Genomic DNA, 27,160 nt, shown 5'->3' with positions numbered 1-27,160 from the left:
TAACACGTACGCAAAGGTGTGAGAGCGCCACATCCGCGCTGTGAGAACTCACTTCCAGGATGAATCCGAGCCGCATAGTACGTAGACGTCTGCGGAGGGATGGGATGCGTCACTGGATTAGCGCCTTGTGAGTCGCAGCCTCTTCTTCTTCTTCTTCTTCCTCCCTTCTGAGCTGCCTGGAGAAGGGAACGGTACTCTCACAGCTCACAACTCAACTCTCCACGCCGGCCCCAAGAAGCCTCCCACATGGTCCAGTCGGGCCTCGCCTCCTCGCCAGGATGAAGAAAGAGAAGAAGAAGATGTCTCTTTTCACCTTTGTCCTCTTGCTACACTTTAGCTCGGGTAAGGTTTGTTTTCTTTTTGTCTTCGGGCCTGGATAATACTTCTTAGGCGATTAATCCTGCAGGGAAGGTCCATCTTAGCGCGTCACACCCACCCTGACTGTACTTTGTATTGAAATCTATATTCTTGGGCTTCTATGAACACATTATTAACCATTCATATCTGTTTACTTCTTGCCTATGCTTTCATCCTCAGCAAGTAAGTCCACAAGTCATCGCTTACTATTAGAAATACTCTTGATGTCATATTATGTACACGCTCATTTCATGTTTGATTCCCCACAAAGGACTATTTGACTATGCCCCGTATTTCTACGATAATGGACCAAGCAGTACGAACGGGAACATGGCTTTGTTCAGCATCTCCGAGGATACACCAGTCGGTGAGTCACATAAAGGCGTACAATTAATAAAGCTGTGCATCCTTTTATTTTGAAATGCCCATCATGGTTCTAAAGCCACAGATAATAACAGGTCTAATACCCGATGGATTGACATATTTTTAAAAATCATTCTTGCACAGGAACACAGCTCTACACCCTCAATGGTACAGATCCAGAAGGAGATTCCATACGATACGGTCTGATGTTTGAAAAGGGCTCCAAGGAGTATTTCAGTGTTGAGCCCAAATCAGGAAACGTCACGCTAGTCCTGGAGTTGGACAGAGAGGTGAGAAGACACCTCAACTCTCTCAGGAGCTTCGCTCGACATTAATGACGATGTCTTCATTCATTTATTTTGCAGAAACAAGACGAGATTTCATTGCTTGTCAGCATCACGGACGGTCGGAATAAAGTGAGTAAGCCGTGCTTAAAATCATTCATGGTCTGTCCGCACAGAAAGGTTTTCGGGTAAAAAAAATTATTTTATCCAGTGAGAAAATCTAATAACGCCGACTTGTCGTTTACGTATAGACAAGCAAACCGCTTCTTACTGAAAATGTTGACGTCACTTGCGTCACATGACCAGAAGTGACAAGCCGACAAGTCAACAACTTCAACTGGCATGGTGGTGCCGTCCGTGGCTGGTAGAGTGGTAGTCTCCCAACCTGCAGGTTGTGGGTTCGATCCCCTGTCTTTGGGCGAGATACTGATGGTGCGTCATCAGTAGGTAAATGTAAACAAGCGGTTTGAGGACCTTGAGGGACCATTTACCAAGACCATCCCAAGACCCGTTGTATTGGATTGGATTATACTCCGAAACTTTTACATCGTTTTCACCCAGCAATCCTTTCCTTTTCCTTTCCTTTTCCGACTAGTTACTAATCCAGAACAGTGTAGACGCAAATTGTCTTCAAATCACTCAGAAAGGGTTTCTATGCCAGAGGTGTCAGATGGTAAAACCAATCCCAGGTACGTCAATCCACTAAGGAATACATTCAGTCTTTTGTGTTTTCAGGTGGTGGAAACCGTGAGAGTGTTTGTCACCGACGCCAATGATGAACCTCCTGAATTCCAAAACCTGCCTTTCATTGTTAATATCCCAGAGGTACGGCGTACTGGCATCAATACGAACCACATTTTGGAAAGAAAAAAAACCTCCTAACGGTCATGTCATGTCTTCTTCAGGATGCCGTGGAAGGGAGCAGCATCTACAGAGTTCAGGCACTGGATAAAGACATGGGTTCAGGGGGAAGCGTCTCCTATTTCCTCCAGGTAAACCTGCGGATTTGAGTATTATGCAGATGATGTGGCACTTGTGATGCTTTAAACCGCTTTTGCGTTTGAATTCAAATAAATCCAAGGCTGCTCTAGTTTGGATGGAGATGAAAGAGAAAAATATATTTGAGCGTGATCCTTTTTTCTGATGCTTTCATCGTTTTTCAGAAAAATATCGGGGTTCCTTTGGAATTTGGATTTTCAGTTTGGAAAATGGATGGATGGATTTCATTAATCCCAGACTCCACCCCAGGAATTGTCCATGTGGTAGTGGTCCTATGTGGTTCCTGATATCCGTGGGGACAAGGGTTCTTGTTCGAAACCCAGAAAGGTGGACGATTGGAGTTGCAGGAACCTGGCAAGGGTAGAGAATGGTTCTTCAATACCCTGAAGTCTGGTGCATGTTCAGACCATGACTGCCAGAACCAAGAACGCCAGAGATACTCAGTGGTACCTAAGCCTGGTTGTGGTGAAAAAGGCGGGGTCAGAAGGTCTAGAGATTCTAGATTTTTCCAAAATTAGAACATGTGGGTCCTGGTATTTCTAAAGAAGGTGGCTGGGTTTTGGAGTGAAGAGCTCAGACTCTGGGAGTCAGATTATAGGTCTTCTTGAGAACCTTTCAGTGGAGGCCTTCTGGGTTGCTCCAACCGGCAAGGAGCCTTGATGTGGCCCCAGAATATGATAGACGTCTCTGGAAAATGTCATTTGTTGGTCCAGGGGGAGTTATTTGGGATCCCTTGGAGGTACAGACTAGAGTTCCGTTGTTTTCCTGCACATGAGCAAATATTTCCTTGCTCAAGGTCGAGCTGACATCACGGGGAGCGGTCATGTGGCCGGGAATAGCCCAAAAAAAAAGGGGGCATTTGAGTGATGAAACGAGAGAAACGATTAATCTCAAATGAACAGTCAGGAAAATGTGTTACTTGAGTTGATTAAAATTTTTAATTACATTTGAGCAACACATTGAAAGCTTAATGACAGCTTATGTTTGCTCGGGTCCAGCAGATTAAAACGCGAGAGACAAATGTCCGCTGCTGTAGTGAAAGTCAACAGAATTTAACCCTTTTGTCAGCCATCGTCAGTTGCCAAGTTCACCATCGACAGCCACAACGGGATCCTGAGGGTGAAACCCGGAGCGGCGCTGGACTATGAGACCACGCCTACGCACTTTGTGACCGTGGTTGCCAAGGTGAGAGGTCACCGTTGGGTGTTACGCTTTCAGATCATAATCTACAATCAAATACATGAACTAAAGACTCTGGAAGTTGGGTTTTGTAACCACTTCTGAAGTCACTTTGTGATCAACCACTCTGGCTTCCTTATGGAGAATCTCTAGCAATACGCTTGATCGAGTTCCACTAATCTCAGGTGAGCTTTCTTGATGATTTGTTTCCTTCAGGATGGAGGAGGGAAATATAAGGGTCAATATCAGGTTTTGACCTCCACGGCCACCATAACAGTCAACATCCTCGACGCCCAAGACTTGCCTCCATCCTTCGTAGGAACGCCTTACTTCGGCTACATCTACGAAGTCTCAGTTCCGGTGAGTTGGGCCTCTGGTCTTCCACTCATCACATCAATGGCTAAATATGCTGAAGTTTGATGTGTCTCTCGTCAACCAGGGCTCTGAGATATTTACCGTGTATGCCAGAGATGGCGATCAAGGAAATCCTAACCCCATTTATTACTCCATCATCGACGGTAAGAACGGATAAAAATCATCATGCACTAAGATGACTCTTTCTGCAATAATACTTGAATATCCGTTTCAGGAAGTGATGGCGTCTTCGAGATAAACGGCACAAGTGGATGCATCACCTTGACAACGCATCCATCCCTGCTCAAAAATGAACTCTACGAAATCAAAGTCAAGGTAGCGCTGATAGCTCTAAATCATTTTGGTTGAGATCGCACATAGCGTGCAGTGTTAATTTCATTGATGAATAATTTAAACTTAATGGCTGAGACCATAACTAATTAAAACTAGAAATCCAGTTACATGTAATTTTGTCGTGTACATGATAGCCACAAGTTAGGAATATAACGAACTGTGTTTGGTACACACAGTAAGTAGGCGATCCAATAAGAACAACCGTCTTTGTGAGATCGGACTGTTGGGAGTTTCTACTGCAAAAACCATAGAATATTCTGCAATTTTGTAGAACGTTACACGATGCAAAATGTCTACACCAGGAAGAATGAGAAGCATAGACGAATCATGTGAGCCATTATCACTGCTAAAAACACAACCAATACCTAAAACCACAATAACGACTACAACTAAATCTAAAACTGCTGCCAAAATAAACACTGATGGCATGTGTTGACCCGTGTAATGTTCACACCAAGGCATCTGAGGTGGGTTCCGACAATCACCTGTTGAATGACTACGACATTGCTGTGGTGACGGTCCGAGTGGTGGACCTCAACAATCACCCGCCCACCTTTTATGGCGAGAACGGACCACAGAGCAAGTTTGAGGTCACCATGTACGAGCACCCTCCTGCTGGGGAGATCCTACGGGGGTTCAAGATCACCGTCAATGATTCAGATCAGGTCTGACATCTGTTGGTTTTATACAGTATATTATATATACTGTACTTATGATTTACATTCATTTCCCTTTAAATATTTTTTGGGTTCTTCTTAGGGGGCGAATGCCAAATTCAAACTGAGACTAGTGGGACCAAGCAGAGTTCTACGAGTGGTTCCACAGACGGTCCTGAATGAAGCCCAGGTCACCATCATCGTGGAGGACACATCGGTTATCGACTATGAGAAAGGACCGACCCTCTCGTTCAAGGTCAGAACTCATATTAAAATCTATTTTTATGGTCTGTATTTATGATTAGTTTACCATCATGATCATGCAGCTGCTGGCGGTGGAGATTGACACTCCCGAGCGCTTCAGCGCGACGGCAGATATCGTGATCAACCTCATGGACACTAATGACAACACTCCCAAATTCACGTCGGAGTATTACATCGCCAGGGTGGCAGAGAACTCTCCAGGAGGTTCTAGTGTTGCCGCTGTCATGGTGAGTCACAACCAAAGTGTTCTTCAAGTGTTTCTATTTGACATTATTATGGTCTTGCTTGCTCCCGCAGGCAAACGATCCGGACTCTGGACCCTGGGGTGAAGTCAAATACACCATTTATGGATCAGGGTCAGATTTGTAAGTAAAAAAAAAAATAAAACACAACTGAGACTTCCTGGTAGTGAAGGTGTTGATCCATATTTTGGTTCTGGGCAAGGAAGTCAGCGGGGAACGAGCACATTCAAGCACAATAGCCTCGCCCTAAGATGGCTGCATGATTCAGGCTAATCTCCTAATTGGATTGGAGGGTTAAAAATAGTCGGCGCGGCCCATCTCACATTGGAGAGAGCCAATTAACATGCAGGGTGACAGCTGGAGCCTGAGATGGAAAAGCAAAGAGAAAGTGCAAATTTATGCTCGTCTGCAGGCAGCCACCAGAGTTAATTGTGTGAAAGTTTGCGAGCGACTCGTGAGTTAGAAAATGGCAGGAAACGACGTCAAAGTCAAACCACCAATGCAACTCTTATCAATAATAGAAGAAGAAAGAACGCATGTCCATTGTGATCCATTGGAATTATTTCTGTGAGTCATTATGGATTATAAAACAACAAAATGGGGATGAGATGGATACTTGCTATAAATGAGGACCCGTTACGGATAATGCAATCTTGGCGAGTACGAACATGAAACGAGTACATCTCGTTATGATCCGTAATCATGTATTGAGTCTTCGTGCTCAGTGAAGACAGAGCAACCGCCCCTCCCGACTACAGATACGGGTAATGACCATTTAGATGGGTGACCAGATACTAATAGTGGTGGACTCCATCATCCCTACAACGTAATATCAGAAGAATATCGACTGTTAGTCGAAATATTCAGATATGATGGTTTGTCATCAAAGCTCACTTCTGGTCATGACATTTTTTGTAATGGCTATCGACATAAAAACAACAAACCGGTGCTTTCGGATTTTCCTACTCTGTAAGCTGTTTTAAAAGATACCGTTTCAGGGCACCCAGAACGTCGTTTCCGTGTGGATGAGACGCTGAAAAGATTAAATACTTCGCTGTTTTGACCTGAAAACTTTTCCATGTTGATAACAACTTAATCTCTCACTCCAGAATTATTGATCTTCTTGTTGGATTATTGACTGATTACCGTTGTGACCCCCTCGGTGCAGGTTTTCCATCCACCCGTCAACTGGCCTAATCTCCACACAGCCGTGGACCACCCTGGACGCGGAGGTTCGCTCCAAGTTCAACTTCTACGTAAAGGCCGAAGACTCGGAAGGAAAGTACAGCCTGGCAGAAGTCTTCGTCACCGTGCTCGACATGAACGACCACTCGCCCGAATTTGACGACAAACTGCTGGAGAAGACCATGGTCATCGGCACGCCGGTCAAAGTGGAGGTACGTGATGACAACTGAGGTTTTCATTCGTTTTCTACCGCTTATCCTTAGGTATCATTTGAATTTGAGCAATTTTGGTTCCGATTCCTCCTGTCCTTTTCGGGTTCCTAATGATTATTGATTCCGATTCTTTTCATAGATAGCGTCATAAAAAGTCTGCGTGATTTAAATGAGGGTGCTAAACAAAGTTCTTGGATGATATGTCTGAATGTCTCCATGTTTGAGGAAAAACTACGTAGCAACAGTGCTACCACTGATGCTACAGAGCCGTATATTCAACCACCAATGATCCTGGGAGTGGTGCATCCACCTTTGCACAATCCTATTTTTTTTTTGCACAATTTCAGCCAAACTAGCGAGCGCCGTCGCATTTTTTACATGGTTGAAATGGATGAACAAATTCTTCCTGGCTGCTACGGTACAATCGGAATGTCAGAACCGGTTTCCATCGATGCTCAATGCCCAACCCAAGGTATCACTTCCAGTCTGGCCTCTCGAAACCCGTTGGTGATAGTGGACGGTTGGTAGTCCAAGTAGTCCAAACAGAAACTGTAGTAAATTTTACACTTGATCAAACTTACTTAAGATGTGTAAGAGATCTCTGGATAAGACTTCAAAACGTGATATTAGCTTCCACTTCGCTCGTTCACATTCCTACTTCCTGAAGCTGCACTGTCATGGGAATCATGGGAAATGTAGTTGTAACTATCAGACGCATCATTGTACAAGCTGCAGGGTTCAAAGCAAGTAGCAGTTTACACAAAATTACCATATTGTAATTAATTTTAAATGATGTTTTCATGGTTGTTTTTTTCTGTGGGCAGAAAACAGGTCACAATTTTATTTGTAATTCGTTCATATTTAATGTATTTATAACAGTATTTATAAGTATTTATCGACCTAAATCGTATCTTTAGTACAATTGACTAACTTTACTACTGGGTAGAGCAACTACACTTAATTGGAATTGAGGAAATTCCATAGAGATTAAGGGCACACTCACACAAGGCCAATTGTGCCTTGGCCCACTTAACACCGAACGTCCAGCACATTTGGATAGTGTGAGCGCCCCATTTTGGCACCATTGGAAGAGGCACTTGAGGCCTGGAACGATTCCACACACACACACACACACACACACATACACACACGTGTGCAATGTAGCCACTGGTTCTTAATGAAAACCGACACAATTCAAAATAAAAATAACACAAGTCAAACCCACAGCATTTTGGCTAACTCATGATTTGTTTGCATAACAATGCCGTGTCATTTAATTCATGCAACGCCACAAGTGTCGCAAGTGTTGCGGGAACGAGCAATAGGCATGCTGACTGCACGAATGCCTAGCAGAGGTGTTACCCGTGAACCACATGTTAATCTCTCTACCATACGCAGTCTCCGAAGGTGTTTCGGGGAATTTGGCCCACACCCAACCGGTCTCACACCCGCGGTGGTTGACTGGTTGGCATAACCGCTGAATTTCTGCACAAACTGTCAGAAACTTTCTCAGGGAAGCTGAGCTGGATGTTTGTTGCCATCATCAAGGTCTCGACGTGACTCCAGTTTGTTGTCGGAACCGTCAATAGCATCTGGCGCTTCGGAGAGGTGTTATTTTCGCCGATGACTCACAGTTTTTACTGCGTAGAGCAGATGGCAGACGCCGTGTATGGTGTCTTGTGGGTGAGGGCTTCAAGTGGCCCGCGGTGATCCTGAAGCCACAACTGCCAACTCATGTAACAGCATGAGGCAAATGGCGATCCCACCAGATACTGCTCACTAACAAATGTACATTTAGCCTTTTGGGTCAATAAAGACCAGCACGGTACAAATGGATCAGGGTGAGTACACCCTAAAATGTTCAACGTGCGACTGCTTTGCAGGCGGTGGACGAGGACGCAGAGTCTCCCAACAATGTGGTCGAGTACTCCATCATGACAGCAGACCCAGACAATGCGTTCGACATAAACGCGGAGACGGGCGAGATCCAGCTGAAGCCATACATCAAGACCATGGAGATCGTGCACAACATCACCATGCAGAAGGACTGCAAGTGGTCGCTGGTAGTGCAGGCCAGAGACCTGGGTTCTCCGTCCTTCAGCACCACGGCTGTAGTCAACATTGACATCACCGAGGCGGTAAGACCTTCACTTCTTCTGCAGTTTAACGCTGGTAGCTCATGCTGATGTAGAGTTCTGCATTTTAGCATTTGGGTTGCTGCCTTGCTACGCTGCAGCTTATGGCATGGCACCGTTACGTTTGTAACGACAATGTCCGTGCATCGTTCTGCTCATTCACTTGTCTTCTCATTGCGTCAACCTTGCATGTTGACAATGTTTCTGGTTTTGTGTGTTGTGCATCGTGCTTTCCAGATCAAGGAACGCGTCATTTCATACTTCATGGGCCTCAGCAAGCGTCCGCTGACTGTTTTCGGCATTTGTTTCAGCCTTGTCATCACTTTCATTATGCTAACCGTCTGCATATCCACCATCCTGTACTGTAGCGCTGTGAAAAGGTCCAGAATCAACCCGGAGAGTAACTATATCAAAGTGGTTCGCAGACCCAAGTGAGAAAAGTAATGCACTTCACTTTGTGTCTGTTCCATCTTTTTTATGAAAATATATTATTCCCTGGTTGGCGATGTCGAAAGAGTACTGGAGCATGTTTGGAAAAACTAAAACTTGTCCACTGAAATACATTTTTAGCCAAGTGCTAGCCAGGTGCTAGCCATTGGACCATTGATCAACAGAACACTCGGTTGATTATCCATCCTTTGATCCATTTTATGTACAACTTAGTCGGGTCATGGGTATGCTGGAGCCTATCCCAGCTGTCTTTGGGTGAGAGGCGGGGTTCACCCTGGACTGGTGGCCAGCCAATCACAGGGCACATATAGACAAACAACCATTCACACTCACATTCATACCTATGGACAATTTCCAATTAACCTAGCATGCAAATTTTTGGAATGTAGTCGGAAACCGGAGTACCCGGAGAGAACCTACACATGCACGGGGATAACATGCATTATTTATTTTTAATTTATCGGTTTATTATGATGAATATTATTTTTAGCCGCATCATGTTTGACGCTTGTTGCTAAGCGAAACGTGTGAGCTTAATTGAACCAAATATGCATGCAACTTTTTGTTAAAGCAAATATGCTCTTGTACTCTGATGGGCCTTCTTCAACCGTATGCCAAAGTCCAATCCACTAAGCATCAATGCACTGCCAGACGCACTCCTAGCGTCCTAGCGTAGCGTAGTTGTTTGGGCCTCCTCAGTGCTTTGCTCACCCATCAATCATGCTTTGAAGCAGTTGGCGCTTGGATGATTCCAATTGTATCTGTGCTCTTTTCCAGACTCCTCTCAAGGGGCCTATGGCAGCCTTTTTAATGAAAAGTAGGGACAATCCAATGAAAGCTTTAGGCATGCTTACATTTATCATTAGCATGTTGGTAGGAGCCACTGTGCTCGTCTCCACGGTCATGTACATGCGCAACGCAAAGTCGCAAAACAGGATCACGCCGGCACGCCGTGTCATCAGGAGGCGGCCCAAGGACCAGCAGCCCTGGACTTTCCGTATGCCCGTCTTCAGATTTGGTAACCCCTCAGAGAAGTTCCTCATGGAGGATCCAGAAGGTATCACTAAGCAGGAAAGCCCAAGTAGGCCAACCCCACCCTGCGCCCCGTGCCTGCCCCCACCGGCCCCACCGGCCACTCGCGCCCCCGAGAAGCTCCGTGCTGTCCCGACTATATCGGGCACATTGGCCACCAGAAGCTCAAAGAAAGGGAAATTGAGTCGCCGCAAGGAAGGCAACATGAGCTCGGCGTTGGTGTCTGAGTTGAAAATGAGACTCGAGCAAAAAATCAACGAAAACAACCAAGGTTACTATTAATTCTATTCAAACAACCTATTCGTTTTTTCATGACGTTGCTGGATTTTGGTTTGGCAAAAGACGACCATGACGGCAATGATGGACTTAATGAGGGTTCACGGATGTGTGACCAAGAGTGAACTCCTCAGCTGACCTCCTTCCTTTCTCGGTAGATAATCACCACACTGCCATCTTGAGGAAGGATTACATCATCTTATCGACAGTGACAAGAGACAGTACGTTGTTGCTTGACTGAAAATACATATTGTATTTCCTCAAATAGTGGCCTCCGCTCCAATAAACGCAATACTCCAATTAATCACTTCGTGTAACACAACTTAACGTCCACACAAATAATTCCACTCTCTATGACATAGTATAACAAAGTGCATCATATTTATCACAAATACTGTATATATTGCAAAAAGCATGATACAAATAAAATAAAATATTTATTATTCTATAATATAATATATTTGTATAAATAGTAGATGCAGTAATCCCTCGTTTATCATCCATGACAGTCGGAAGAAAAGTAGGATTCAATTTTCAACCTGTTTATAACTTTGTAAATACAGTTTTAACATTATTAGAGCCCTGTAGAAATGAAATAATAGTCATTTTTACACGATTATTCTTTGTTTACATTGTTTACATGACATTGCGCAGGCTCCGGGTTCACTGCATAGACAAGACAGCTGCATAGCTACCTATTTAACCTCTACAATTTACTCATTCTAAAGGGTTTCAAACGGACCGGGGAAGGATAAAGAAGCCAAAAACTTAACCACTTCCACACTGAATGTGAGAAGAAACTCACACAATGTTCGGATAGTGACCACAATACAACATATAACTTGTCTTTCAATATTTTGGATTAATAATAGGCCATAGTCAACCGTGAAAAAATCATTTTTCTACCGCTTATACTCACGGGGGTCGCAGGGTTGCTGGAGCCTATCCCAGCTGTCCCAGGGCACATATAGACAAACAACCATTCACACTCACATTCATGACCTGATGAAAGCATACTTACGGAGAAATCATCTTACACTTTTAGAAATGTTTGACGTTTAGTGTATTATTTTCACATGCTGAATAGTGCTGAATATTTCATACCTACCCAAATTATCACGAGAACATGCCGAAAGCTGACATGTTTGCTTCTTTTGTACGATTACCATGTGCCACTGTATCGTCCCTGCTGTAACACAAGCAAGCTAGCAGTATTTGCATTTGTGTAGTTGTATTATAATAACATGCTTTTTTATCGTTTCAATTTTTAATGTGTGTACAGTTCTATGATTACATATGACATTTGTACCTCCACAGATGGGGGGGGGGCTGAAATTGCTGTGTATTGCAACTGCATGTACATTTCCTTTGTAGAGAGTCAAAATATATGCACAAATGTTCACGGAAATTTCGCTTCAATGCCTTCAAATGTTGGCAAGTTACAGTCACGTGGTCCTTGTATTAAAGTATTAGCTCATACTTGACTTTGTAATAATACTTGGACATATACAATATATTAACTGGAAAAAACACTGCCTGGTTCTTGGATGTGTTCTTGGATGCATATTTGTACCGTCTTTGTATCGTCTTCATTTTCAATAAATATCTCAACATAAAAATTAGGCTTGTGCGCCTACTTTTTGTATGCCAAGGCTATAGTCCATCAGATTATTAGATTAATGCAAATCCTTAAAACATCGTCTGTGACGCAACCGGATTACCAAGGACTCATTAAGTCAGTGTGAGGTGGTAAAATATTGATCTCCCTGCTATTGTTGCTTCTTATTGTTGCTAATAGCACACTGAGCTATTTTGATAGCATACTAAAGGTTTATGATTTTCATTTCATCCATCAAGATCATTTCAGACGAAATCGTAGAACTAAAAAAATATATTTAAAAATGGTATTTTCCTTGATTTATATGATTTCACAATAGAAAAACAAATGTAAATAAATGTTGCGTATTTGTTACATGAATAACTTTTGTATTCATGTACTACTAAAATAAATAAAACGTTTTCTCCTGACCAATCAATGTGCAGGACAAGTGCAGAGGGAGCTGTTATTAAATGGAAATATCATGTCCCGCTGACAAGGGTTCAGAGAGAAAATCACTCTAATCTGCTTAGCGGTGTATGGATAAATGCACGAAAATATATTGCTTACGTAACAAATCCTTTGAGTGATTGTGCCCAAAAAAAAAAAAAAAAAAAAAAAGAATGATGGCTCAGCATTTGTCTTTGACTGTCTCTTTTTAATCTGCAATGACACGATTATTCACAATACAATTTAAAATACATATACATTCAGTATCATAAAAAAAAAATATATAAAAAGCCTCGGAACATTGTAAACTCAATAAAACACAACTGAATGAAAAGACTTCTTATAACAAATAGGCAGTTGAGACGATTACATTAGAAGAGATGAATCATCTGCTTGGCAATGCGGATGTCAATGGGGCAGCCATTGGTGGTGCGTTCACTGGGATGCCAATGAAGTTGTCGGCTGTGCAGGTATTAAGTCCTCCAGCCGCTTGGTGCAATAAGAGTGGAGGTACCCGTCTTCCTCATCTAAGGGAGTGTCAGCTACGTGGAAAAAATTGAGCAAGATTTATGCATGTTTTCAGATGTTACCCACTGGAGCTTGGTTGAAATAATTCAGTAGTACGCTGGATCAGTGGTTAGCACCATGATTTGGTCACTGGTCCCGGTTAAGTACAAAGGCCCTATTCTGGAAGGTAACACGGTATTAAACTTATATAATGTCGTAGTAATACCAAAGCTGACAAGTATTGTCATGCATCCTCCGATGTACAAGTACAAGCCAGATCTGTTTTTGTTGAGATCTGAACTGAACTATATCACTTGCAGGTCTGAGTGCTCTGACAGCAGGTTCTAATGGATGACAGTATGAAAAAAAAAAAAAAAATCTTACCGGTAAATCCTCTTATAATCTTCTGACCGTACATCCACTCAATGGTCGGGCCTTGACTAAGTATGAAAGCGTTGTGTTTGCTCCGAAAGGCACGCTGACGTAAGTCTCAGGGGCAGAGGCCAGCAGCTTTGTGCATGTTTTCAAAATGGATCTCGTGGAAAAACTTGTCCACTTTAAAAAGGGGGTCCGAACATGTCAAATGTCAAAGAGTTTGTCAGAATGATGGGAGGACCAACCACTCGGATGAACTCCACAAAACCTGAGGCGGTAGTGGCACATTCATGGGTAGTTGTACAGCGCTAAGACCACATTGGAGAACAAGTCCTTTTGCCAAACACTTTCTGCCTTTTGGTAAAAGAGTTCATGAACACATCTTTAGATATAACAGTAAGTTGTGAAGGTAAGTGTTTCAGAGCTTGTTCTGGCAGAACGAAACAAAGTCCATGGTCATGAAGTCAGATTGGTCAGCCCTTCCAAGCTTTTCATGTCTATTAGGGCGATGTCAGAATTTAGCCACAAGGCACCACAGAACTGACTTTGGAGAAAAATCCTCGAGGTAGCAAAAAGTGGCAAGTTTTCCCGACATTCTGTGGAATTGTTGTCCATGCATATCAAAGACCTAGAATGGCAAGATATGGTTGGACTGAGAGGTAAAACTTGGTATAAGCGGGTATTCACCAAATTAGAGTCGACTCACCTTCTCAGGGTCTCATCAGAAAAGGTTCAACCCTTCAGACAAGTTGACGAGCCATGATTGACAAGACAGAACACAAAAGCCATACGTAACACGACACAAAAGGCTTCCATGTTCTCTTAGGAGCATGTAAACCAGGCCCGTTGAGCGCAGGACCATGCGGTCTATGTGGACCAAAGCCTATTATCTTAAGCCTCCTTGACGTAACACTTGAGGATGTGAGACATGTGAGATGAACTCAGGTGTGTTTTGCTCCTTCAAGACATATCAGCATTGAGCTGTTCCATTGTGTTGGGATTGTTCGGATACGTGGATCGTAACAGGGAGGCTAAAGTGGGCTGAAGCCCATCAGGTTTCGCGGTGCAGAGAGGAGGGAGGGCTGCTAGGGGGACAGATGTCTGGAGGGGACTGTAATCTGACCTCAATAATCTGCGACGTCACTTGTCTCGCAGGTTGTTCAATCACAATCAGTTGCAGTCTCCTTTTATTATTTATTCCATTTACCTAAACACATCATACATTTAGGGGTACTATAGCGTCTTGTGGATGGTATGATGGTACCTTCGTGTCCTGGTAGCAACACTTATGTTGGAGTTCACCAATTATAGCTCAGAGGAACATCAGTCGAGAATAAACCATGAGGAACAACAATGAACTCCTAGCGTACCGCTAGTTTTCATTCATTTATTTTCTACCGCTTATCCTCATGAGGCTCACAGGGGTGCTGGAGCCTATCCCAGCACTTTTCGGGCGAGAGGCAGGGTCCACCCTGGACTGGTGGCCAGCCAATCCCAGGGCACATATGTATAGACAAACAACCATTCACACTCACATTCATACCTATGGACAATTTGGAGTCGCTAATTAACCTAGCATGTTTTTGGAATGGTGGAGGAAACCGGAGTACCCGCAGAAAACCCACGCATGCACAGGGAGAATACCGCTATACCTAAAATAATGACAATTTTTTTTGAGTATTTGATGAGATTTAACAAAACCTTAGTACACCCAGGGACATAAGAAAGAAGCAGGTAAAGCAAGTAAATACAAAAAAAAACTTTATTTACAATGCATGCACACATACAGTAGATGCCTCCGTTGACAATGTTTACAATGTTTAGAAAAAGTGTGAGTTGTACCTTGAGTGGACGGTAAACCTGGCACATGACGATATAAAAGATAGAATAACAGTCGCTTGGTCTTTCTAAATAAGGTATCTTCAGGGTTTTACACAGTGTGGAAGTTACATGGTGGATAAAATACGGGTTGTTATGCAGTAGTTGAAAAGTGCCATTTGTACACATGAACGCCACATGTAAATAACCCCTTCACTGTGTAGAACTTCCCTTTTTTGCTGACCAATACATGGTTATTCTTTCACAGTATTCCCACAAGGCTGTAAGTTATTTCATCCATCCTCAAAGAGGGATCGGTCTTCACTACTCCAGTCTCAAAGTGCATCCTCTAGAAGGTTGAGGCAAACATCGGATTCTAGCAGAAGTACTCGTTTGGTGGCCCCTCAGTCCGAGTAATGGCCTCCGAGTCGACACTCGACCTGGCAGAGAGGAGTCGATTGGACTCATCGGGGTTCAGCCGGGTCAGATACTCGCCTTCCATCCCTTTAGCTTTAGCCCCGGGTCCCAGGGTCTCAAAGGTGACGTAGGAATCCTGTATTTCCTTGGATTGCCTGCCCAAGAGTTTCTGGCAGCGCTTCTTGATGGCGCCACAGCACACGATGAGAGTGAGGGGCACGGCAATGACGCAGGCCACCGTTATGACCACCACGTTGATGAGCTTCTGGGTGCCGCTTGCGCTGGCTGCCTCATCCGTTGAGAAGATTACACACTGCTCCTTTTTCGGGATCAGGCCTTTGACGCAAACGCAAGCAATGTACTTTGTTTTTGGCACCAAGCCCTCGATGGTGATACGGTTTTTGCCCGCACCCACATTGATCCGACGCATGTCCCGCTCGCCAAACACGGCGTACAGGACACTGAACTCGGTGGTGTTGGTGGCAGTTGGGGCTCGCCAATTCAATGAAACCGTGTGGTCGGTATCGCCGATCACCTTCACCGAACGCACGATCCTTCTCTCCGGAGCTTGTAAGGATGACGCATTGGCCACCATGTTGCCCAGAGGGCTCTGCTCCATCTTCTCTCGAGAGCCGTCGGACACGCTGTAGCTCTCAACATCGTACTTCCCAGTGACTCCTTTTCCATTGAGGGGTTCGATGACGGGTTTGCCTGCCGAGGAGGTCGGGGGAGGGACATACCTGGCGATCAGTTTCTCCTGGTATGCGGCCCTCCCAATACTGCCGGCTTTCTTTCCCCTGGATCTCTTAGCGAGCGCACCTCCTCCACCTCCTGCTTCTTCAGAACGAAACGAGTCTGTGATCACCAGGGAGATGATCGCGTCTGCTGTTCCGACAAAGTTAGCCGCTTTACACACATACTTTCCCGAATCCCGGTAGGAGACTGCCGGGACGCTGAGAATGGACCAAATGATTCCCTCCTTTGAGATCTCTTGCTGAACTGAAAATAAAGAAAGGGTTTGCAGGGTAAGCAGATTGGCACAAAGAGAATAACTTTAATCCCATTGACGCTCGCGCAGAAATAGATGCCATTCTAATCTTGGCACCGCTGGATTTGGTTCAGGAGAACTCACTCGTGCCGTTGATTTTCTTGCCGTCGGCACGGCTCCAGGACAGCTCGGGGATGGGGACGCCGACCGTACCGCAGCGGAGGAGCACGTTGTTGCCCAACGAGCTACGGACACGTGCAACGGCCGTGTGCACCCGCGGGCCCTGGCACCTCTGCAGCGCTGCTTCGGTGAAGAAAACTCCAGATAGACTCTCGGGGTCTGCACACCGCAGCCTGGGGTCTATTAGAGCCACAGATGACCTGGGAGACTTCTGAAACTGGACCAGATCGTAGAGCCGGCAGTCGCACAACCAGGGGTTGTCATGGAGACCTGAAACGCAAACGCATCCGTTGATCTCCGTTCTAACCAAACAGAGCCGTTTTAATGACGCTAATCCTCCCAAGTGGCGTCGAAAAGTAAATATGTTAGCGAGGAGCCTCACCAAGGATGAACTTGGAGGAGTCCGCATCCTGTGACGGTTTGACGCTCAGCCACAGCGAGAGGACGTCCACGGGGACAGTGGTGAGACTGTTGCTGGACAAATCCAAGTAGGTGATGTTCTTAATGTACATAATGGACTCGGCCGGGATGGCGGAGATCTTGTTGTTGTGCAAGTCGAGCAGCTTCAGGTTGGGCATGTCCCTGAGGGACTCCCACGGGAACGAGGTGAGGGAGTTCCCGTCCAGCCTCAGCTCATCCAGGGTGGTAAGACCCCGGAAACTTTCCACGCTGAGCGAACTCAGGGAGTTGAAAGACATCCACAGGAACTCCATGCTGCCAAGGTAGCGGAAGTTGTCACTGGAAATCCTTGTGATGGATGTCTTCTCGATGCGGAGCTTGGATGTGTCGGTGGGGAAGTTTGTAGGAATGACGCTGATCTCGGGATCATTGCAAAGTACACTTCTGCGGGAAGTAAAGGACAACTTTTGAAATGCGTTTTCTTCTTACTCCGAGGAGCATAGTATGTTTTATGACTGTTGCTTAGCATTAATGTAAATATTACAAAATACGGCTTTTTCCTTTATATCCCTAGATGTCAGAATGTGCACCTGATCAAAATAAGGATTGTTCCCTATTGTAAACAAGTGCCATTCCAGCTTTGTAATGTACCAGCATGCAGATTAAAATGATGCTATTTGAAATAAATAGTTCTGCAAAAGTAGTGGCCCATTGTCCAGTAACAAGCAAAGCAGATTAAAGAGCAACTCCAAGTTAATCCTCCACTACTGAACCCGCAACAAATAGTCAATATAAAAACATATATATACAGAAATACAAAAAAATATTGAAAACAATAATAATGAGCAAAGGGAAGAACTTACAAATAATCATATTTACCTTGCTTTCGATCCATCGCTCAGTTTGTGGAAGAAGCAGCTACACTGTGCAGGACACGAATTGCTCATGAGCGGGAGAAAAACCAAAGCCGCGTAAAGAGCACAAGAAAAATGTGGACGCATTTTAAATGCTACTACTTCTAGCCAACTACTAAAAAAAAATGTTTAATTAAGGGGACCTGAGATGCATGCTGGTGCCAGGCGGGCTCTCAGCTCCATTCTGCTCCGCCTGCAGTGAATCCTCAGATAAAAAGGATGCACAGGGATTAAAGGAGAAGCAGGAGGGAGGAGGAAGAGGAGGAGGAGGACTTTACTTTGGGGTTATTTTCATTCACACGATTAGAGCGTGGCTTCCTGGAAGCTGATAGGCTGCACACTTGTCACTTTTTTTTCCTCTTTCCAGTGTTGATAATGAGATAGACTGCAACACAACTGCAGGCTGCTGGTGTTGCAGCGGCTGCAGTGTTGTTTTATTTTTAATCGCCACTGGGTGGAAGTAGAGCGACAATTAGAGGGTTGGCGTTATTGAAACATTTGAAAAGTACTGCAGTATTTTTTTTTTATTATTTAAAACTTTTTTCAATATATCATATGATGGAACAGAATGTTACACATTTAGGTAGGATTGGCCCATACCAATCAAATGGATTAACTATGGATTAATTATTTTCATAGCTTATTTCAACCCAAACAAAGCCAATATGCTTGTTTTACCAGAACATGAACAACATTCTGGTATCCACAATGTACCTTTTCTATTTCACAATGCATTTATTTCCATTCTTCTCACGTTATTAACTGAAAATCTGAATGAAAAGCAGGCTTATTCACCTCTGCTGGGGCCCCTGCAGCCGCATCCGCTGCCTTCTGAAGCACAGATGCCGACACCAACGCTTGGTGGACTTTTTCCAGAGAGGTTGTGTACCACAGAAATGCACATAGCACTCAATAAAGTCATCAAATCTTACCTTTATGCATTCCCATATATTATCAGCATTTGGGAGCAAATATGAGGCGAAAGAAAATGGGGGAAAATACAGCAAAATGCATCCATCTGTGGACAAGGTAGATGGTGCATTCAAGTACCGTCAAACACAGTATGAGAAATTGTCACTTGCATTACATAGTCAAAAGAATTGGGGGTATTTACTGTAATATAATTATTCATTAGGGCTGCACGGCTGTCAAGTGGTTAGCACGCAGGACTCACAGCTAGGAGACCCGAGTTCAATTCCACCCTCTGCCATCTCCAGGTACTCCGGTTTCCTCCCACATTCCAAAAACATGCTAGGTTAATTAGCCACTCCAAATTGTCCATAGGTATGAATGTGAGTGTGAATGGTTGTTTGTCTATATGTGCCCTGGGATTGGCTGGCGCCCAGTCCAGGGTGTACCCCGCCTCTCGCCCCAAGACAGCTGGGATAGGCTCCAGCACCCCGTGACCATTGTGAGGATCAGCGGTATAGAATATGAATGATTGAATAATTATTAATTACTAATGATAAAATGTGTTGCATGATTTTGTTCAGTTACTTTTTTTACTTTGAAATGAGTAGTAGTTTAGACGTGTAGTTGTACTTTCAACTACACTGCAGTCCCCACCTCCCTGCTTGCAGTGAAGCAACAAGTGAACTCAAAGGAGGGGTGAAGACCCTCACATTTGAAGGGAGGGGGGCAAAGGCTTCTTGTTAGGACATTCCTGGGCGGATTGTTGCAGCTTTAAAGCAACTTAAAATCTCATTGTGCTGAGTTTTTTCTTTCTTTCGCCATGTGACCGGAGTGTAACACAAAGCTTCACTTTGTAGGAGGACAAACATTGCAGCAGCAGCAGAGTACTTCGCTTGGAAGTTAGCAAAAGTGTGTCAACATGGCAGCGTACACCTTACCTGAGGGCTTCACGGACTTTGACATGTTCTTGTTCGGTTCGGCGCTCTTCGTTGGCGGTAAGTAGAAGCGAGGACCACCGGGGAAAGTGCTAGCTCTTGGCTTTGCTAGCCGGGACCGTCCTCCATCTGTCCACAGGGGTGCTCGGGTTTCTTCTCAACGCGGTCACCGTCGCCTCTTTTCTGGGTGTCCGGGAGCTGAGGACCCCCAGCAACTTCCTGGTCTTCAACCTAGCCTTGGCCGACATTAGCCTCAACGTGAACGGACTCACGGCCGCCTACGCCAGCTACCTCAAGTACCACCACACGACACTACTTAGTCCATTCAAATATATATACATGTATTATTCACGACACAAAATAGCTTATAATTCATTGTTTATTATAAAAGGTGTGTTGTTGTAATACGACAAGCCTCATGGACAGTCAGAATGTTTTTGGCCTAAATGCCCAACAGGCAAAGTTCATAGGGCACGCGCTGCAGGCCCACAAGCCAATCACATACGTCGAATGTGAAAGCCACGCCCACAAGTCTGTTCTTTGTTTACATTGCAATCAAGTATAGAATTTATGGCGGGAGGAGCAGCCATCTTAGAAAGATGAACACAACAAAACAAACGAAACAATTATAAAAGTAAGGTTAAGCCAGATTGGATATGTATGTAATTTTCTAGTCTTGATTATTGATTAATTTTAAAGATTTAGATACACTTTTAAATCTTAATTTTTTTATAGATATTGGCCTTTTGGTCAACAAGGCTGCGCCTATCATGGCTTTCAAGGCATGATAGCTGTCCTGGCATCCATCAGCTTCATGGCGACCATCGCTTGGGACCGATATCACCAGTACTGCACCAGTGAGTGGCACTCACACTATATACGCGACACTATAGTGTATTTGTATGTGTTTGAGCACATTTGCTCTTGCACCAAATGAAGGGGCTGGTGGATCAGCTTTCCAGGTTTGTTTGCATACAGTTATTAATATGATGCACCATGTTGTCCGTCACCAATGCAGGGCAAAAGCTCTTCTGGAGCACCGCCATGGTGATGAGTGCCATCATCTGGATCCTGTCCGTCTTCTGGGCCGCTGTGCCCCTTATGGGCTGGGGGGTGTATGACTTTGAGCCCATGAGGACCTGCTGCACCCTGGACTACACCAAAGGAGACAGGTAGGGGAGGAAAAACACCCAACAAAAGTGGAATCAGTTTTTAACAATGCTTTGCATCTTCTCACCAGGAATTACATCACCTTCATGCTCACCCTGGTGTTGCTCTACCTGACCTTCCCCGCCTTCACCATGCTGTCGTGCTACAATGCCATCCATAAACACTTCAAGAAGGTCCATCAGCACAGAGTAAGACCTCTGAGACATCTGGAAGCATGCGCTATCATCTCTAACATGGCTTTATTGTTGTCAGTTCAACACCAGTCTACCCCTGAGGGTGATGCTGATGTGCTGGGGTCCGTACGTCCTCATGTGCATCTACGCCTGTTTCCAAAACGTCAAGGTCATATCTCCAAAGCTGAGGATGGTGAGTGTCATCATCTTTGTTGTCCAAGCTTTCGCTTTAATAACAATAATAATAATATCAACTGCTCTGCTTCTTCTCAGGTTCTTCCCGTGGTGGCCAAGACCAACCCCATCTTCAACGCGCTGCTGTACTCATTTGGAAACGAGTTCTACCGAGGCGGCGTGTGGCACTTCCTCACCGGACAGAAGTTAGCTGATCCGGTTCTGAAGAAGTCCAAATAGTCCAAAAAAGTCATCTTGTTTGGAGCTGCTCATATGTCTGCACGGTCGACATACACAATACTCTCAGTACCGCTGAGTCATGATAAAACTGCCAGTAAAGACTCGCTTTTATTTAGGCAGGACGTTTCTGATGGACAAATATCATTTAATTAGTGGGTGGAGTCAGTTTACAAAAATATGGAATTAATAAGCGCACCTGTAGTTGAATAATCACAATTAATTGCATTAATTGAACAACACTACTGGATATAACGGATCATTGAATTTAACATACTTGATGTGCAGCAGTCGGGACGAGACTATTACAGGCTTGACTATGTCAATAATTGATAAAAAACATTGCTTGTATTGCACTTTTTTTTGTTGGAGCACATTTTTTTTTCAATTACACTTTTTACCTCTAGGCCCCTCACATACAAGTCTAATAAAAATGTGAACAAATACACTTTTTCAATTTTTTTTAGCCACATCAATAACATCACACATTGTGTGTGTGTTTATATATACAAAGAAATTAATTTTAATTTTTGCTGGGAATCACCAACTCCAACCACTTCTGTCTGAGCTTGCCATGTGTAAACATTCCCTGGGAGCCATAGCTAACAACTTTAAAGAGCGCGAACCAGAGCTGTGGGGAGGGCAGCCCTACAGCACATGCCCATATAATGAAGCCTGTGACATCACAGGGAGCCGGTGTTAGAAAGAGCTCTCTGAAACCGAGTGTTTTGAGCCATCCCAAACTTCTTTCAGGGCTCATTTCCAAATACGCAAACCTCATTAACTGAAATTTTGGCATCGTTTAGAACGAGAATACAACATTCTAACTACATTTATAGTTCAGAAAAGTGAAAAAAGCATACTGTAATAGGTCATGATGCAATTGGAATGCAGAGTTGACTGAGGATGCAAAAGATTAGCGCGGCCTTCTGAGAAAACTCTACCAACAGCGAGGGCGGGTGGGGATTCCACGCAGCGCCTGGACTAGTGATCCAATTCGGTCTGAGCTCGAGTTAGAAGAAGCACTAATAGCTCACTCAGGAGAACACCTTGTCAGGGACGGATATAGCCACACTGCAGACGGACGGAGTACCTATGCAGTCTTAATTCATTGCATGACAATTTTGATGTGGTGGTGGTGGTGGGGGGGTGTTAATGGGGCCCAGAATTCTCCCCCACTGCCCTGTAATGTGCATAAACACTCATTGGAATCACTTCAACAGCAATAATCATCAAATAAAACATGCAAATTACCGTAATATGTCGCATAAACACACAAAACAATGTAAAGCCACATAAAGAAATTATCTGCAGCCCACAAAGTTGAGAGTGCTTTTCAGAGTAACGTCCATGTGTCTCTACCGCCCTCTACTGGTAAGCATATAAACATGCAAGGTTTACGTCCTGTCCCCTGATGCGAGTATGGTCATTTAGAGCCGGTTTGAAACCATCTCTTTAATGCAGGGGTGTCCAAAGTGTGGCATTTGCAGCACATTGTATATATATATACATAATTTAAAGGGGACCTATTATGTTTTTTCCATTTTTCTGACCTATAAATGTTGTTAGGATGTTGTATTATCGTGTTAAACTATGCCAAAGAAGTTTGGGATGGCTCTGAACGCTCGGTTTCAGAAGGGTGTGGTGAAACTGTCCCTTTGTGATGTCACAGAGGGACGGACTTCCTTATATGGGCGTGTCTTTAAGCCAGATAGGCTCTGCGCCTTCCTACAAGCTCTGCTTCTGCGTTTTACGTTGCTAGCAATAGCTCGTAAGGGAAAGACACATTTGTTTACAATTCCTAAAGACGCCACCAATCAGGAGATCCAGATTCCCTACCAGGAAAAGATATGGATTTGAATCTGTCACACTGGACTGTTTTGTGAACATGGGCCAGTATGGAGCTGGACTAGCCCACAGACTTGTTGAAGCCCTACGCAGTCGGCACCAGTAAGGGCCTTCATTTAGGAAAATGGATGTATAAATGGGACATAAAAATGGTTATTTGTCATAATTGCAGATTCAGCAAAGGCCTATCTGGGTAACTGGAAGTGAAACAAGAAGTGAAAACTCCAGCGAGTGCAGTTACACTGATTTGTTTCATAATAAGCAGCTGTATTCTTCCACTCACCATAGTTCCCATTTTACTTCCCCTTTCCATACCCGTCTTAAGGTTTCATGCTTACAAAAAAAGCACAAATAAATCATCCATAACTATAACTACAAAAATGGTCAGCTATACCCCAGAAAGGAGACAAAAGGATAGATAATCTGGCATAGAAAACACAGTTTGTTATGCTAACATTAACATTCAATGAAGTGTACTGTGTAATCCGTACTGTGCATTTCCCACTTTCCACCACAAGAGGTCACTAATGTTTGCACTTTGAGTCCACACCAAGCTTCTTAGCATTACCTTTACAAGTTTATTTATTTATTGTTTTGGAATAAAACGTGTGCCGAAGTGCTTAAATGCTCCTCGTTGACTAATAGAAACTATACTGATACTTTTTGATGATATTTACTGTTTTTCTTTGCAAGAAATTGTGGTAAAAGTGAATTTCTTCCAGGGACGTAACTACTTTACCGTAATATAAATAATAAAGTGTGATTATCGTTATTGCATAAGGAGTTTTACTGGAATGGGATGCTTAATAAGAAGGAGGAAGAGGAAGAAAAAGCAAGATTTAGTTTTTCAATAGAGTGTCTCTCATTGGCTGAAGCGTCACGCTGGGGCGATTAGCATAAAGGGGGGCAAAGTGTCGAAGGGATCCAGTCATGTTACTGGTCCTGATGTCACTTCTCCACCAACACAGAAAAGGAGGAGGGCGGAGGGGACCAAAAATAGCGGGTTAATGTGGTCCGACGCCCAGGAGCGCAGCACTGGTGCTGTCAGAGCCGAGCGCCAAAGTGCCACAGGTGACGAAGGCTGCGAGGATGGAAGTCTCCGGGCGTCCCAGCCGCGTAAAGCCTGCCCGCTCGGCGCACGGTGCCGCGTAAAAAGAAAAGGACCGTCAGGCATGGGACGCGCTGAAGAAGCCGATGGCTGCGATCTTCGCCGCGCATTTTACGCACAAGCGAGGTGAAGACGGCGTCGAGGCGCTGAGAAAAAGCACAAATCTGCACATTTTTTGACGTTAAAGACTCACCGAAAAGAAGAAAGCGAACAGGAAGCACATCGTCATGAACTCCGAGGGTGGATCGTCCGGGCTGGCCAAGTCCGCCGCGGTCAAGCTGTCCGAGATGGGCGCCCGCACCAAGCAGCTGGGCACCGCCATGAGAGACCCGCACCAGCAGAGGCGCATCATCCTGGTGATCGTGTGCGTGGCTCTGCTCCTGGACAACATGCTCTACATGGTCATCGTCCCCATCATCCCGGACTACCTGGCCGACCTGGAGAGCGAGCAAGCGGAGCACGTCCACGTCGTCCTGCACCCCAACACCACTGCGGGCAACAGCAGCGGCGGCCACGACGCAAGCAACAAGAACAACCTGGACATCCAGATCGGGGTTCTGTTCGCGTCCAAAGCCATCCTGCAGCTCCTCGTCAACCCCCTCAGCGGGACTTTCATAGACCGGGTCGGTTACGATATCCCGCTTCTGATCGGACTCACGGTCATGTTTCTGTCCACTTGCATATTCGCTTTCGGGGAGAACTACGCCACGCTGTTCGCCGCCAGAAGCCTGCAGGGTCTCGGTTCTGCGTTCGCGGACACGTCCGGTATCGCAATGATCGCCGATAAGTACACGGAGGAGGCGGAGAGGAGCCGGGCGTTGGGAATCGCGCTCGCTTTCATCTCGTTCGGGAGCCTGGCGGCGCCTCCGTTCGGCGGGGTGCTCTACGAGTTCGCGGGCAAGCGGGTTCCCTTTCTGGTGCTCGCCGTCATCTGCCTGGTGGACGGCTTCCTGTTCCTCACCCTCATCCGGCCGTTCTCCAACAGGACTCGAGAGAACATGCCGGTGGGCACCCCTATCTACCGGCTCATGATCGACCCCTACATCGCGGTCGTGGCCGGCGCCCTGACGGTGTGCAACATCCCGCTCGCCTTCCTGGAGCCCACCATCTCCAACTGGATGGAGACCACCATGCACGCGACTCAGTGGCAGATGGGTCTCACTTGGCTCCCCGCCTTCTTCCCTCACGTGTTCGGCGTCTACATCACCGTCAAGCTGGCCGCGCGTCACCCGAACCTGCAGTGGTTCTACGGCGCCCTGGGGATGGTCATCATCGGCGCCAGTTCGTGCATGGTGCCGGCGTGCAAGACCTTCGAGGAGCTCATCGTCCCGCTCTGCGGCATCTGCTTCGGCATCGCGTTGGTGGACACGGCGCTGCTGCCCACGCTGGCCTTCCTGGTGGACGTGCGCCACGTGTCCGTGTACGGGAGCGTGTACGCCATCGCGGACATCTCGTACTCCGTGGCCTACGCCATGGGCCCCGTGGTGGCCGGCCAGATCGTACACAACCTGGGCTTCGTGCAGCTCAACCTGGGCATGGGTCTCGTCAACGTCCTGTACGCGCCGGCGCTGCTGCTGCTGCGCAACGTGTGCCAAATGAGACCCTCCTTCTCGGAGAGGGACACCCTGCTGGACGAGGCCCCGCAGGGGCTGTACGACACCATCCGCATGGAGGAGCGGGCGGCCGGGAAGAAGGGCTACAGCTCGGCGGGGAACTGCCTGCCGGTGGACGAGAACGGCTTCGACGCCTTCAAGGCGCAGCGGTCCCAGTCGGAGGAGTCGTCCGGCCCGGACTTCACTTGAAGCGGACGCGAGTCGCTGAAGACGCCCACTGGCCCCCCCGTCCCGGGGTGAACATCAACAAGTTAAATTGCAATACAAAACACTCAATCATAAAAATCACTTATGTGTCAACTTTGTTTTGATCTCGGTTGTGGTTTTATCGTGTCCAGTCGATGTCGGTCAGGCGTGTTTGTGTCTATAAATTATTAAATTATTATTAAATGATTGTGTCTTATTGTCATGTACAAATAATCAATGTGGGACCAACTATAAAGAGCACACAAAACAAGCCTATATTTTTAGTCTTCCGGAGAAATCAACTATTTTTACTCATTAAAAAAAAAGGCCAATTTGAGTATTTGTTGGTGGAATCATTTCATTTTTAACAAGAAAAAAATAATAAAAAAAAGGCCTAGCCGTGTTGTCATATTTTCTGCCTGTTTGTAATGAAATTGTAATGAAATGCATCATCAGCACAAGCGGGTTTGTACATATGTGGATAGCACAAACGTGCACAATGTAGACAAATGAATCAAGCGTGGACCACTGAAAAGTGCGAGTGAGTGTGTGATTATTGATAAATATATGTGTTCATTTATCGACTGTGGGTTTAATAAATCTGTTTGAATCTGCCGATTGTGTCTTTTCTTATTATTATTATGAATTTATCATCACAGGAAATAAAACATAAAGCGTTTAACTTAACTTAATACACACATAAACAACTTTTTTTTATAAATGTTTTTACAGTTTTTTGTCCTATAAAAGTCTGCAATGAGTAAAAGTGTTGATATATACGTATATATGGATGTATGGATGCTGGGGTGGGAGTCAT

General features: G+C 45.1%; 4 protein-coding genes across 8 annotated transcripts; 3 read left to right on the top strand and 1 right to left on the bottom strand.

The window, feature by feature from the left end:
- The first annotated feature begins 91 nt into the window (after positions 1–91).
- Positions 92–11,967, top strand: LOC131109946 (cadherin-related family member 1). Of its 4 annotated transcripts, none has more exons than XM_058062521.1 (17): positions 92–342; positions 629–724; positions 865–1,010; positions 1,086–1,136; positions 1,740–1,829; positions 1,910–1,996; positions 3,072–3,188; positions 3,399–3,542; positions 3,622–3,700; positions 3,772–3,872; positions 4,349–4,555; positions 4,650–4,802; positions 4,873–5,037; positions 5,108–5,175; positions 6,221–6,449; positions 8,333–8,587; positions 9,812–11,967. In XM_058062521.1, exons 1-17 carry the CDS (start codon positions 279–281, stop codon positions 10,346–10,348), a joined length of 2,589 nt encoding a protein of 862 aa, XP_057918504.1. In that variant the 5' UTR covers positions 92–278; the 3' UTR covers positions 10,349–11,967. The 4 variants fall into 4 exon arrangements, with proteins under 4 accessions (XP_057918504.1, XP_057918503.1, XP_057918501.1 ...); XM_058062520.1 differs by lacking the exon at positions 92–342 and adding an exon at positions 8,822–9,024 and having other exon boundaries at positions 577–724; positions 9,812–9,956; XM_058062518.1 differs by lacking the exon at positions 92–342 and having other exon boundaries at positions 577–724.
- A 2,972-nt stretch (positions 11,968–14,939) lies between these two features.
- lrit1b (leucine-rich repeat, immunoglobulin-like and transmembrane domains 1b) lies at positions 14,940–20,251 on the bottom strand. 2 transcript variants are annotated; one of them, XM_058062381.1, is made up of 5 exons: positions 19,838–20,251; positions 17,953–17,996; positions 17,057–17,517; positions 16,639–16,944; positions 14,940–16,505 (listed from the first exon to the last, which is right to left on the bottom strand). In XM_058062381.1, the coding sequence occupies exons 3-5, from the start codon at positions 17,385–17,387 to the stop codon at positions 15,466–15,468; spliced, it is 1,677 nt and encodes a 558-aa protein (XP_057918364.1). In that variant the 5' UTR covers positions 17,388–17,517; positions 17,953–17,996; positions 19,838–20,251; the 3' UTR covers positions 14,940–15,465. The 2 variants fall into 2 exon arrangements, with proteins under 2 accessions (XP_057918364.1, XP_057918363.1); XM_058062380.1 differs by lacking the exon at positions 19,838–20,251 and having other exon boundaries at positions 17,953–18,211.
- rgrb (retinal G protein coupled receptor b) lies at positions 19,543–22,034 on the top strand. The gene is made up of 7 exons (XM_058062383.1): positions 19,543–19,894; positions 19,974–20,130; positions 20,570–20,691; positions 20,853–21,006; positions 21,075–21,192; positions 21,257–21,370; positions 21,451–22,034. Exons 1-7 carry the CDS (start codon positions 19,819–19,821, stop codon positions 21,589–21,591), a joined length of 882 nt encoding a protein of 293 aa, XP_057918366.1. The 5' UTR covers positions 19,543–19,818; the 3' UTR covers positions 21,592–22,034.
- A 2,327-nt stretch (positions 22,035–24,361) lies between these two features.
- Positions 24,362–26,953, top strand: slc18a3b (solute carrier family 18 member 3b). The gene has a single exon (XM_058062195.1). The coding sequence runs from the start codon at positions 24,772–24,774 to the stop codon at positions 26,344–26,346; it is 1,575 nt and encodes a 524-aa protein (XP_057918178.1). The 5' UTR covers positions 24,362–24,771; the 3' UTR covers positions 26,347–26,953.
- Positions 26,954–27,160: the final 207 nt, after the last annotated feature.

The sequence above is a fragment of the Doryrhamphus excisus genome, chromosome 22 (genome assembly GCF_030265055.1).
Source record: "Doryrhamphus excisus isolate RoL2022-K1 chromosome 22, RoL_Dexc_1.0, whole genome shotgun sequence".
Taxonomy (NCBI): domain Eukaryota; kingdom Metazoa; phylum Chordata; class Actinopteri; order Syngnathiformes; family Syngnathidae; genus Doryrhamphus; species Doryrhamphus excisus.
This window is presented reverse-complemented; position numbering and strand designations above follow the sequence as displayed.

What these genes read in the sequence shown, in the direction of transcription:
- LOC131109946 (XM_058062521.1), top strand. Translation starts at nt 279, where the DNA reads ATGAAGAAAGAGAAGAAGAAGATGTCTCTTTTCACCTTTGTCCTCTTG. An exon ending in TTGTGACCGTGGTTGCCAAG is followed by an intron (nt 3,189 to 3,398) that starts GTGAGAGGTCAC and finishes TGTTTCCTTCAG; the next exon opens with GATGGAGGAGGGAAATATAA. An exon ending in TATGGATCAGGGTCAGATTT is followed by an intron (nt 5,176 to 6,220) that starts GTAAGTAAAAAA and finishes CCCTCGGTGCAG; the next exon opens with GTTTTCCATCCACCCGTCAA.
- lrit1b (XM_058062380.1), bottom strand. Translation starts at nt 18,074, where the DNA reads ATGCGTCCACATTTTTCTTGTGCTCTTTACGCGGCTTTGGTTTTTCTC. An exon ending in AGCGATGGATCGAAAGCAAG is followed by an intron (nt 17,518 to 17,952) that starts GTAAATATGATT and finishes TACTTCCCGCAG; the next exon opens with AAGTGTACTTTGCAATGATC. An exon ending in CTCCTCCAAGTTCATCCTTG is followed by an intron (nt 16,945 to 17,056) that starts GTGAGGCTCCTC and finishes TTTGCGTTTCAG; the next exon opens with GTCTCCATGACAACCCCTGG.
- rgrb (XM_058062383.1), top strand. Translation starts at nt 19,819, where the DNA reads ATGGCAGCGTACACCTTACCTGAGGGCTTCACGGACTTTGACATGTTC. An exon ending in TTCGGCGCTCTTCGTTGGCG is followed by an intron (nt 19,895 to 19,973) that starts GTAAGTAGAAGC and finishes ATCTGTCCACAG; the next exon opens with GGGTGCTCGGGTTTCTTCTC. An exon ending in AGAAGGTCCATCAGCACAGA is followed by an intron (nt 21,193 to 21,256) that starts GTAAGACCTCTG and finishes TATTGTTGTCAG; the next exon opens with TTCAACACCAGTCTACCCCT.
- slc18a3b (XM_058062195.1), top strand. Translation starts at nt 24,772, where the DNA reads ATGAACTCCGAGGGTGGATCGTCCGGGCTGGCCAAGTCCGCCGCGGTC.